At 35.2% G+C, this 12,528-nt stretch overlaps 1 protein-coding gene across 1 annotated transcript; it reads right to left on the bottom strand.

Moving 5' to 3' along the window:
* Nucleotides 1-8,984: 8,984 nt before the first annotated feature.
* Nucleotides 8,985-10,853, bottom strand: LOC129949931 (uncharacterized). The gene is made up of 3 exons (XM_056061663.1): nt 10,635-10,853; nt 10,164-10,572; nt 8,985-10,093 (listed from the first exon to the last, which is right to left on the bottom strand). The coding sequence occupies exons 1-3, from the start codon at nt 10,833-10,835 to the stop codon at nt 9,792-9,794; spliced, it is 912 nt and encodes a 303-aa protein (XP_055917638.1). The 5' UTR covers nt 10,836-10,853; the 3' UTR covers nt 8,985-9,791.
* Nucleotides 10,854-12,528: the final 1,675 nt, after the last annotated feature.

The raw sequence follows: 12,528 nt of genomic DNA, 5'->3' as shown, positions 1-12,528 counted from the left end.
TGACCCCAGAGTGAAGGTAATTTGCTACATTGCCCACATACGGCCAATGATCGTTTATGGTTGTCCTGTGTGGTTCAGCGTTGCCCCTTCCCAGATGCAGAAGTTTCGGATGTTCGATCGGCAGTGTTTACGACGCTGTACCGGCTTATACCGAACAGCCGAATCTTCTTATGTGCTTTACTTTTCCAACGAGGTCCTATACAACGGGGCTCGAATCAACAGAATTGACACTTTCGTGATAAAACTCGTTCGAGGTCACATTGCAAGAGCTATGTCTTCGACCAACAATTTAATTTTTGGGGCGTTCTATCCGAGTGCACGCTTGAGCGGCTTCATTCCACCAGAGGCATTCCTCTTTTTAGACAAATGCGGTCTGATACAGGATAGATTGGCAGTTCCGTTAATCTACCACGTCAGACGAAGAACCGTATATAGGTGACTCCCATACAATCGGTACGTCATGGCACAAGGCGGAGCAGAGCTCCTTCGGTTCATTAGGGCTGTGTCCGAACGGGACCGAACTGATAGGGTGAAGCAGGAGAACCAGTTTTGGTGGCTTCAATCGGCACTTGATATTGGGTAGCCGGGATGGGGTAGAATAGGTAGTTTAAGTTAGCTTTAAGTTTTATATTAATGACCTTATTTTAAGTAGTTTTTAAGTAAATATAAAAAAGGATCTTGATATTAGTTTTTTTTTCAAAATCTTCTAATAAATACAAAATAAATAAAATTCAAATTAAAGTAAAATAGATCTTAAGGCCGAAAGGCATTAGTATTAAGTATTATTGTTTAACTTATAGTGTCCGTATGGGACCATTAAGTTAGTTGTAAGTTATGGATAATTAAGCTAGTTTTATAAATTTTTGTCTAGCTTTAAGATAGGTTTGAGATTGAATTAATAAAAATGAATTTAAAAAAAAAGAAAAAAAAAAAGTACGTTGGACTGTCATGCAAGGGGTCTTGGGTTCAAATAATGCAAGAGTAATTCTTGTCATGAAAAAGTGCTTTCTCAAATTAGCCGTTCGGATTCGGCATAAAAACTGTAGGTCCCTTCCATTTCTGATAACATGCACTTGCACACAGGAATGGTTGAGAGTTGTAAGTCACAAAGCCCTGATTCTTCATGGACTGTTGCGCCACCTTATTTATTTATTTTATTTATTTAACTGTTACCAAAAGGAGACGAGAAGAGAAATGGCCACTAGATGCAAATGTTTTGCCAGCTGAAATCATTATTGTTTTTGTAAAAGCAGTGCATTTGCAGAATTTGCCTGTGGATCAGTGCTTTAATATTATGAACGGAAAGGTGACGCATAAAAAGCATAAAGCAAAAAAAATAATTTGATTGGAACAACTTTTATATACGAAATATACGAATGTAAAATACGAATGTAAATATACGAATGTTCGTTTTTTTGTAGGCGGTGATATTTGCAAATGTTTGCACAGTACTGTATGTCCTGACTGAAGCTATTTTTAAAAAATAAACGTAACCTTCCATGAGGCAGTGAGTTTTCTTGTCATGAATAGTGCTGTCTCATATCAGCCGTTCCCTGCATTCCCGACAACATTATACCAGCACAAAGGAATTTTTGAGAGTTGTAAGTCACTAAACCTTAGTTCTTGACGAATTGTTGCGCCACCTGGTATATTTTTATATTTACCTGTCATAAGACATTTATTTTTATATTGAAAGTTTTGTGACTTAATTCGACTTAAGCCAATTCACATTTTGTTCACTGTATTATCTATCAACTTTCTTTAGAGTTAGATTGTTCGAAAAATTGCTATCGCAAAAAATGTTTCTATCTGCAATTTGTTGTCTTTTCTCTGACATTTGTTCCCATTTATTTTGGTGGAAGATAAAGCATAGGCGAAGCAATGTGAGTTCAAATGAATTTGTAAGATTTGAAAAATAAACTTTTAAAACACTCAATTTTTCACAAAGTAATCTTATGATGAAAAATCCGGTGATCCAAATTTCCTAGCAATAAAATCAGACGATTCTTAAAAACCCTTTTATCGTTTATGAAGCTCTTGTGGATTTTCAGAGAATCAATAACGAAAGATTTCCAAAATTACTCCTGCAAACCTCATCCATCTGCCGTGTTCTTTTTGTTGCAATTCTTGGACAACCAACATTTTGTATTTATGAAAATGCAAATCAAAGTGCCAAATTCTCCAAACTAAGCGATCTAATATGCGCAGAGCCCGAGCGTGACATACAGCCCATCCACTGATTCACTCACTCTTTCAATATTTTCTCGATTCCTTACCGTTCCATTATCTCCTCAGTTCCAGGACTCAAAGACAAAATGACTATCATCGAACTTTTCGTCTGTGTAAAATAATTGAACTTAATGCAATTCGATCAGAATTTTCAAAATTCATTGTTACCATGGTGAAGTTTTAAAGTAGTTCCGATAAAATATCTATATAAAAGTATTGAATTGGATCTCTTGTGATAATATTCCTGCTTTTTTTAAATGTCGTAAGCTTTGTGAGCCCTTTGTTCAACGGAAAAAAGTAACTGGTAAAATTTCCAAGGCGTTTGTGTAAGCGTCTGGTAACTCAATTCAGAAATGATGTATTTGTTAGAAAAATATTATCACTCTTTTGTTGAAAGCTTTTTAGCTATCAATTTGACTATCATCTTACATACAGATCAAATTCTAACGTACATTTATCAAAAATCACCTGAGCTGATTCAATCCCTGATGTCTTTTTTATTCCTTCTGCACTTTCACCACATATGGTATAAATAGTAAAAAGCTAATAGTAATAAAAATAATAATAATTTTGTTTTATTGTAAAGATAATTTTAACTTCAACAAAAACTTTGTTTGTTTTCTCAAAATGTTTAGTTTTTAAGTATAAAAATATTATTGAGGGAAGTTCACGATAGAACAAATTTTCTTTTGATAAAACCAAATTTCCCGGGAAATTCCCGAAAGAGCCAAATGGCTAGATGGTCAACACATAAGACTGATAGCAACAAAATATTTTTCTGTCAAGTCTTGAAATATATGTATATATGTAGATGACAACTTTAAAGTTTTTTGTATCTGCAATTCAGACACTTACATATTATGTATTTTAATCCGAAAAACTTTTGAGGCAATTTTCTTGTTTCCCCTTTCTTTCCACGTTATAGTAAAAACTTGAACAGAAACTTCAATGAGTTTTTGAATTATAATTCTTGTTTTGCAAATTTCAACCGGTTACTGATTTTATTATTTTGTCTGAACAAGAAGTAGTTTTTACAATCACTACAACTTTCTTATTATTATATGGATTATGGTTTTCCTGTAATTTACGGAAATAATTATATTAATAGGGCGTTAACATCTCTTGACTCTATAGCTCTTAAATTTATATAAGATCGTCAACGTAACGTTCAATGCGGTGATTCTCTGTGTCATGTCCTGTAATAGTGACCGAAAAATGCTAACAAAGCGTTGACTGTCACATTGACCTTCACATTCCATTTTTTTATAATAATTTTAAGCCATAAGAGAAGACTCTAACTATGGGCATGTTCAGACGACATAATGGACTTTATTTGGAGTCAACTAAAGTAGAGATTTGCGAAGAAAAGTTCTGAATTTGAAATTCATGACGCTTGAAAAACTAATTAGTTGCCTTGGTCAAAATGAATGTTCAAAGAATGAAGTTGACTGCAAATTAAGTCCTTTATGTTGCTGAACCTGCCCACTGTGACATAAGTTGACTTGAATTGATGGTTAGGGAAATTTTTTTTGACAAACTTTCCAGTCATCTTTCCATTAAAATTACCTTAATTGGAAGGTAATTTTTTGGCAGCTAGCCAATCAGATACTAGAAACTTGCCTAACTTTCAAGTCCCTTATGTCGTCTGAACCTGCACAATTTCACTTTTTTTTTATAATAAACACACACCATTAAGGGGATATTACTACCCTTATTATGCAGATGCACAGTGTGAGCACTAGGAAGAGGAGAGAGGGTTTAAAAGGAGATGTCGGTGCACATTGGTTTTGAATTCCTGAATATTGCAATGACTAGGAAAGACAGAGTGTGGTAAGGCATTCCACATTCGCGTAGTACGGCTAAAGAACGAATCTCTGTATTTGACAGTACGACCGAAGTTGGGCTCGAGGGTATACTGATAAGCATTCCTAGAAGCGCGAGTATTACGGTTGAACTGTTTAAGGGGAGGAATGCAACTGGCTATTTCACTAGAGCATAAGCCGTTAAAATAACGGTAAAAAAGGGTCAGACAAGAGACCTTACGACGATGTTCAAGCGAAGTAAATGAACTTATGATGATATTATCACCTAACAATTTAAATGCTCTACGTTCAATACTATCCAAGAGGCTTAAGTAAGTTGCAGGAGCACCAGCCCAGAGATGGGAGTTATACTCAAGCTTTGGACGTATGTAAGTCTTGTAGATAACAGCCAGATCAGAAGGGGTGAAATATTTCTTGCATCGCCTAAGAAAACCCAAACACCTTGCGGCATTTTTGGCGACATCGCGTATGTGATCATTCCATAAGAGGTGGTTGGTAACACACATACCGAGAATATCGAGGTGTTCAGTCTCATTGATGCAAGTGCCATCCATGGATAAGGGCAATGGGGGTATATCTCGCTTTAACGATACAAGACAGCATTGGGTTTTCGAAGCATTAAATTCCACGCGGTTTTTTAATCCCCATTGAACAATGCTGTTTAGATCGGAATTTAGTGAGCTTATCATATTTTGTCGTTGCAGTTCCACATCCGAAGAAGAGGGATGTGAGTCTGAAAACGAATATGAAAAGCTAAGAGTACTATCGTCAGCGAAACAATGTATTGGATTAGATGTTACAGACAGAAGGTCATTAATAAAAATGAGAAAGAGTGTTGGAGATAAAACAGAGCCCTGGGGCACACCAGCATTTATTTTATGGTTTTCAGACTTGAATCCATCCAATACTACTTGTATTGAACGATCCGAAAGGTAATTACTAATCCAATGAAGCAGGGATTCATGAAAACCGAATGCACGCATTTTCGATAAGAGAGCCTGATGCCAAACCCTATCAAATGCTTTTGAAATATCAAGTGCAATAATCTTACTTTCTCCAAAACGATGTAAAGATTTGCTCCACTGTTCGGTGAGATGAACCATGAGATCACCAGTGGACCTATTGCTACGAAAGCCGTATTGCCGGTCATTAAGAAGCTTTCGATCTTCAAGATATTTCTTGAGCTGATAATTAATCAGCGTTTCCATGACCTTGGAAAGAAGGGACGTAAGTGCAATCGGTCGGTAGTTAGAGGGTGAGGAAGATTCGCCTTTTTTGGGAATAGGCTGGACAAATGCCGTTTTCCATCCGCTCGGAACGAGACCTGAGGATTAGGACAGATGAAAAAGCTTACGCAGTGGTTTTGCCAGCGTTGAAGAACACCTCTTCAGAACAATAGCGGGGATACCATCCGGACCAGCGGATTTATGTGTGTTTAGATCTCTTAGGACTCTTGCCACAGTACGAGTGCGAAAAAAGATTGGTCCCATAGAATCACTAACTCGCTCAAGTACAGGCGGAGTCATAGCGGCGAACTGCCTAGCAAAGAGATTAGCTTTCTCTAAAGAGCTAACAAAAGGAGTGTCATTATCAACGAGCGTAGGAACCGAAGAAGAGGAAGAATTCCTCATGTTTTTTACAAATGACCAAAAATTTTTACTGCCTTTGGGACATTGCAGTATTTTTTGCCGTAAATTTTGGTCATGTACAAATTTGGTCCGTCGAATATGGGCGTTGCAGGCCTTCCTGGCTTGTTTGAACTTTTTCCGGCTTTCCTCAGTACGGTTGGCTTTATAGCAACGGAAACTAACCTCTTTGGCCCTAATAACCTCTTTACAGCTCGCATCAAACCAAGCGTTTCCCTTGGGTCTAATACTTTTAACCCTGTTTGGTATAAAAGTTCTCATTCCCAGGAGAATTAAACTTGTGATCATATCAGCGCTGGCGCCAACGTCACTATCGAGGAAGCATAGTGACCAGTTAAAGATCCTGAAGTAATTATTGACGCCGTCCCAGTTGGCTTTCTCGTATTGCCAAACGGTTCTCATAGGAGCTCTTTCTTTAACTGAACAGTTTTGACACGAGAAATTTGCTGATATAACACAATGGTCAGATGTGCCTAGAAGAGATAGAACACTAACAGTGTACTTATCAGGGTCAGAGGTAAGAAACAAGTCAAGAGTGTTTTCTGCTCGACCTTCAACGTCCGATATTCGGGTGGGCTCGTTGACAACCTGAGTTAGGTGGTTCAACTCAGCGAAGATTTCTGCACACACTCCATCGGGTGTTGTCTGGCCTGAATGTTGAAGCCATGAAGAATTGTGTACATTGAAATCGCCCGTAACAACGATTTCAGTGCGAGGATAGGACGAAACAATTCTTTGGATGGAATCAGACAAAGCATCAAATTCACGAGAAGTTGATACTCTGTCTAAATTTGGTCTTCGATAAAGGAAGCAGTAGTGAATGATTTGCTTATTCACTTGTGTCAAAATGACGGTTAATCATGATTATTCAATTAACTAAAAGCCAAACTTTATTCTTTGATTAATTTAATTTGTGCACAATTTCATTGTATGTTTTACGTAAAAGGGTTCCTTGTCAAATTATTTGAGGAGTAAGTTGTATTTATTTAAGATTGCCTGAGAAGTATTTTGTGGACAATAACGTTTTTAGTAGTTTTTGCACGATTATCTGAAATAAGGGGTTGACGAAGTACAGTTCCGAACTTTAATTTTATGACACTTTACCAACAAACTAGTTGCCGTGGTCAAAAGGTACGTTAAAATAAATCAGTTGACTGCAAATGAAGTCCCTTATGTTGCCTGAACCTGCCCTCTTAATGTATGTAAACCATTGTTTGTAGCTATTAATCAAAAATAGTTCAAGAATAACAACTTAATAAAACCGTAAGATCCAAATAATTAACTCATACATTTTTTTATTAGAATCGACGCGGAAATTATCGCTGTGTTCAAAATCACCCAATTGGCTTTTTATCCAAGTATGAACATTGTTGAGATTAAAGTCATGTTTGCCTTAAATGGACGATTATGTACTTGTTTTTGGATCGTTTTTTCGATCCAAATTATTTTGAACGTTTGAACCTTAACAAAATGTTACGGTCTCTTTGAAGTAAAATTTCCTCTACAAAATCATACTCTTACTGGTTCTAATTAATAATCAAAACGTCAAATCAATTTTCATTAACATTCTACTTTTGGTATTTACTGACGAAATCAACAACAAAAAAGAGCTGCAAAGCTCCTGGTTATTGTATACCTCTAATTTACTGTCGTAAATTTACGTGCTCGCGTCGACAGAGTTAACTAGACGTCACGTCATATTGGAACAAAATTGGGCAGGTTTAGACGACATAAGGGAAATGAAAGTTAAGCAAGTTTCCAGTATCTGATTGTTTACCTGCCAAGAAATTTCTTTCCGATTAAGGCAACTTTAACGGAAAGAAAGACAAATCTCCCTAACTATCAAGTTAATTTCACTTATGTCAAATTGACAGCCAAATTATTTTTCATCCGTGTTGACTGTCACATTGACGCTCACATTTCATCTTTTTATAATAATTATAAGCCATAAGAGAAGACTCTATCTATGGGCAGGTTCAAACGGCATAATGGGCTGGTTCACACGACATAAGGGCTTTAAAAGTTAGGCAAGTTTCTAGTATCTGATTGGTTAGCTGCTAAAAAATTACCTCCCAATTAAGGCAACTTTAACGTAAAGTTGACTGGAAAGTTAGTCAAGTAAAATCTCCCTAACTTATGTCACAATGGGAAGGTTCAGCCAACATAAGGGACTTCATTTGAAGTCTACTTCATTCTTTGAACATTCATTTTGACCAAGGTAACTAGTTAATTTTTCAAGCGTCATGAATTTCCACTTCGGAACTTTACTTCGCAAATTTCTACTTTAAGTTTATAGTACAAAAAGTAACAACAAAATAACTGTCTTCAAAACTCCTCAGGCAAGCTAAAAGTCCAACACGATTTGTATTTTGTATTGTAAAGAAATATTAGTTATTTCCTTTCCAAATTGACAAGGAAGACTTTTACAAAAAAAGTTTTGCAGAAAATAAATAAATCATAGAGTAATAAAGTTCAGCTTTCAGTTGAATGAAAAATTGTCAAATTGGAAGCCTACCAGAGGAGTGTTTTGTAGACAATTATGTTTTTAATAGTTTTTGTGCGATGAATTGAAGGTAGAGGTTAGTGAAGTAAAGTTCCAAGTTTGCAATTTGTGACACTTGAACAACTTACTTTCTGCCTTAGGCGAAACTAACGTTCAAAGAATGTAGTTGACTGCAAATAAAGTCCCTTATGTTGCCTGAAAATAAAGTTTTGCAAAAAGTAAATAAATCATAGAGTAATAACGTTCAGCTTCCAGTTGAATGAAAAAACTTTATCAACTGTCATTTTGATAGAACTAGAATTGACTTAATAGTTAGAGATTTTTCTTAACTAACTTTCCAGTCAACTTTCCATTAAAGTTGCCTTAATTGAGAGGTAATTTTTTAGCAGCTAGCCAATCAGATACTAGAAACTTACCTAACTTTCAAATCCCTTATGTTGTCTGAACCTGCTTATTATGTCGTCTGCCCATAGATAGAGTCTTCTCTTATGGCTTACAATTATTTATTTATAATTATCAATTGGAAGGTAATTCTTTGGCAGCTGGTCAATCAAATACTAGAAACTTGTCTAACTTTCAAGTCCCTTGTGTCGTCTGAACCTGCCCAATTCCACTCATGTCAAATAGACAGCTAACATTATTTTTCATTCATCAGAAAGCTGTTTTTAAAATCAGATTGATTTTTTTTTCGTGGCACATGGAACTCAGTTGGAAAAGCAAAGGAAATTTGTGTTTTGTCAGTTCTAGATCAAAAATTAATGTATTTATTTTACCCATGGAAAACCCCCTTTGTGATTTATTTATTTTATTCACAATTGTATTTGAAGGTTTATGTAAAAGTATTCTTTGTCAAATTGAAAAAGGAATTAGTAATATTTCTTCAAAATACACTTGAAAAAATAACAATTGCCATGTTCAAAATCAAAATCTACGTTAAAAAAATGCAATTGACTGTAAGTGATGACCGGAAGGAGTCAAAGCGTTCACTCTGTGTTGATCGTGTAATTATAGCTTTAGAGATTATGGTCTTTTCCACCTCTCAAAATAAAACAGAACGGAAATGATCTTAGTTTCCAATAAGATTTTTCTTTGACACAATAATTGCCACGAAAGTAGGGAAAAGCAGTTAAGTCGCGTAATTTGTCTGTAATTAAACTGGTTGTCGATTACGTACACTAATTGCCTTCACCAATTTTCAAATAAAACAAATACAAAAATACACCTAATTATTCTGATAAATGTCTTTTTAATTCGATTTACAAATGACGCTTCTAAGAATCTTCTGAATTTGCGATGGTTTATTGAAAATTATAAAATCCCAGCCTTTTTATCTTCAACATACGAGTATAAGTCGCTTTTTCTGTTCAATTTTTACTTTAAATGCTTATTAACTAAATTTAAATAAAACTAACTTTGAACAAAGTAAAAATAAAATCTAAGTAAACGGATACAAATATTTCTTCTTATTTTGTTATGAATAAAATGCTAAAATAATGTTCGAAACCTATCCTCCTACACACTATTCTAAAGGGTCGTCGCCATCGACGGTTTCTAAAACCTAAACAAAAGATACTTTTTCTCTCTTTTGTACTATGAAAACTCAGTCGAATACTCAAATCCTGGATTATTGAACTTATACTTTGCAATTTCAAATCTCAATTTTTCTGCCTTAATGTCAGCAATGCGTTTTAGTTGGAGTTCTAGCGCACTAATGTCCAGGTTAACTTGTGGCTGGACGGGTGAAGGACGTATTTCTACCAGTGGTTCAGATGGCGGTGGTTGCGGTGGTGCTGCTGGTGGGGGTTGATCCGTTGTTGCCAGTGTCTCTACTGCGCTTATGGCCAAAGTTTGAGGGGTGCTTGACATACCTCTTTTTGGCGAAAATGACTTAACTGTTATCAAGCAAACAAAAAAATATATTTTTTTCAGTAAATTCGCATTGAAAAATAAGGCTTATCTTACTTTCGTAAACTGTTGTTTCAATAGTGCGACGCCTTTTGGTCTTGGAAACTCCACCATTTGTTCCTTCAAATTTTCTCTCCTTAATTTCGACCTCTTCCACTGATTCATCTTCATTGTACTCCTCTTGATCAATAAAAATACCTTCGAGTTCTTCGTCTAGGGATTGGTTGTTTTCAGAGCTATTATTCACAACCCTCGCTTTGGCTGCAGCTTGATGTTTCTTTTCTGCTTCGTACAATTCCTTAGCCTCGGACTTGAACTCCACGGTTTGGGAAGATCTTATAAGAACAGGGGTTTTTCCGAACAGACTAAGTGCCTTTACTTCAAGTGGTGACATGGAAATATCCTTTTCACCAGATACACTGCGACGGTACTTGCAGCGAGTGCTATTTTTCCAATCATTTAGGCGCTAAACAAAATCATTTATCATGCGTGCACTGGTTATCAGATAAAAAGAATTCATTTGTTTACCTTCTTCCATTCCTCTGGTGAAAGCTGTGGTCCGTTTAGGCAGGTATTTAGTCTAGAAGCTAGATCTCTCCATTTATTGTTTAAATAGTTGGGCTCTGCGTCGCGTGGTGTTATTCCAGATCGGAAAATTGCATCCTTTTCCAGCAATTCAATGTACATTAGGTACTGATTGATTGATGTTCGCTTCTTTCGCTTATCCATTTTATTGTTTAATTTATAAACTGTATATCATGCAAGATTATTTTGGATTTATGATTTTGATTTTATTTAGGTACTGTAACATAAAATATATCTTTTGTTTACAAAGACTTCCGATACAAATAACTTAGGATAAATAACATTTGAGGGGAATACGAATACGAATAGATAAGAGCTTTGTATATAAAATAAACAGACATCATATATAAAATACTGCACTAAGAAAATGACAAATGTCAAGAAGAATGTATTTTTAAATGGGCGAAGGGCGCCATTTTTTTTATACCAACTGGTGTGTTTGACACAATAAGGGTGAAAGCACACTTCTTCATAAATTCAAAATTCGAAATTATTTCAATATAAGAAATGGGAATTTCAAATGCAAAATTTGTATCTAATCTTAAAAAAAATTATGAAGATATAAAATTTTATTATTTGGCTAATATAGTCTGTTCTACAGGGCACGTTAAGAAAAACATTTAAGGGGTATTCATGTTAAAGCGGAAAACATGGTAAAACATTCGAATAAACCAAGGTGACAACTAATTGTTTAACTGATTTCTGCAAAAAAAAGGGTGCTACATATATAATTACTGTTTGTAAGATAGAGAGAAAAGACCAAAATGCAGAAGATATTCATTTGCACTTGATAAGAAATCAGAGATATAAAGAAGTCAACATTATAGTGAAGACGAACATGTTCATCTTCATCTGCATCAGTTTTTGCAATTTTACAAGACCTTTATATTTCTTCTCTATTTTAAATGTTGTTGCTGTGTTACATTTTTATATTTTGTTACATATTTTTAAAAGAATTTCATTTAAATTTCCTATTAATTGTGAGGGTCATGGCTATTATTTTAATGCGTTTTTATTATGTAAAGAACTATAAATATCTCCTTACTATCATTTTGAGGCTATGGCAGCCAAAAAACACTGTGTACCAAATTATAGTACACTAATACACATTTATAGCTATCGTTTTTATCATTTACGTTTTGTTTTGAGATAAAAAAGTACTTAAGATAGTTATATTTGTTATATTTGCTATCAGAATGACGATGTATTTGTTTATGAACAACTGATTTTTGATTTTATAACTCGGAACAAAAGGGTTCCACTTCCAAGTGATTTGTTTGTGTATCTATAAACATAAGTACATATTATAAAACATATTCTTGTTCATTCTGATTTTTGTTTGTATTTTTGTATATTGTGCGCGCACTAAAAGGGTTATGAATACCCTTATAATGATTAAACACAGTGCGAGCAATTAGGAAAGGACGATAGGATTAGAATGGAGAAACCGATGCACATTGGTTTTGAATGTCTACACATTGTAATGAGTGGGAAATATTGAGTCAGGTAAAGCATTCCACATTCTCGAGTACGGCTAAAGAAAGAATCCCTGTACGTCCGAAATTGGGCTCGAGTGTAAATTGGTGGGCATTTCTAGAAATACGGGTATTACGGTTGAATTATTTAAGAGGAGGAACGCAACTGGCTAGAGCATTGTTTATAAAAGTAACGATAAAACAATGACATGCATGAGACCTTGCGGCGGTGTTCGAATGAAGCAAATGTTTTGGTGAGAGAACGATCTCCTATCATTTTTAGAGCTCTTTTTTTAGTTCTATCCAAAAGACTCAAGTACATTATTGGGTCTCCATACCAAATATGAGAGTTATACTCGAGT

Source organism: Eupeodes corollae, chromosome 3 (genome assembly GCF_945859685.1).
Source record: "Eupeodes corollae chromosome 3, idEupCoro1.1, whole genome shotgun sequence".
NCBI lineage: Eukaryota > Metazoa > Arthropoda > Insecta > Diptera > Syrphidae > Eupeodes > Eupeodes corollae.
Note: the sequence above shows the minus strand (reverse complement) of the source record. Positions and strands in the feature narration are given on the sequence as shown.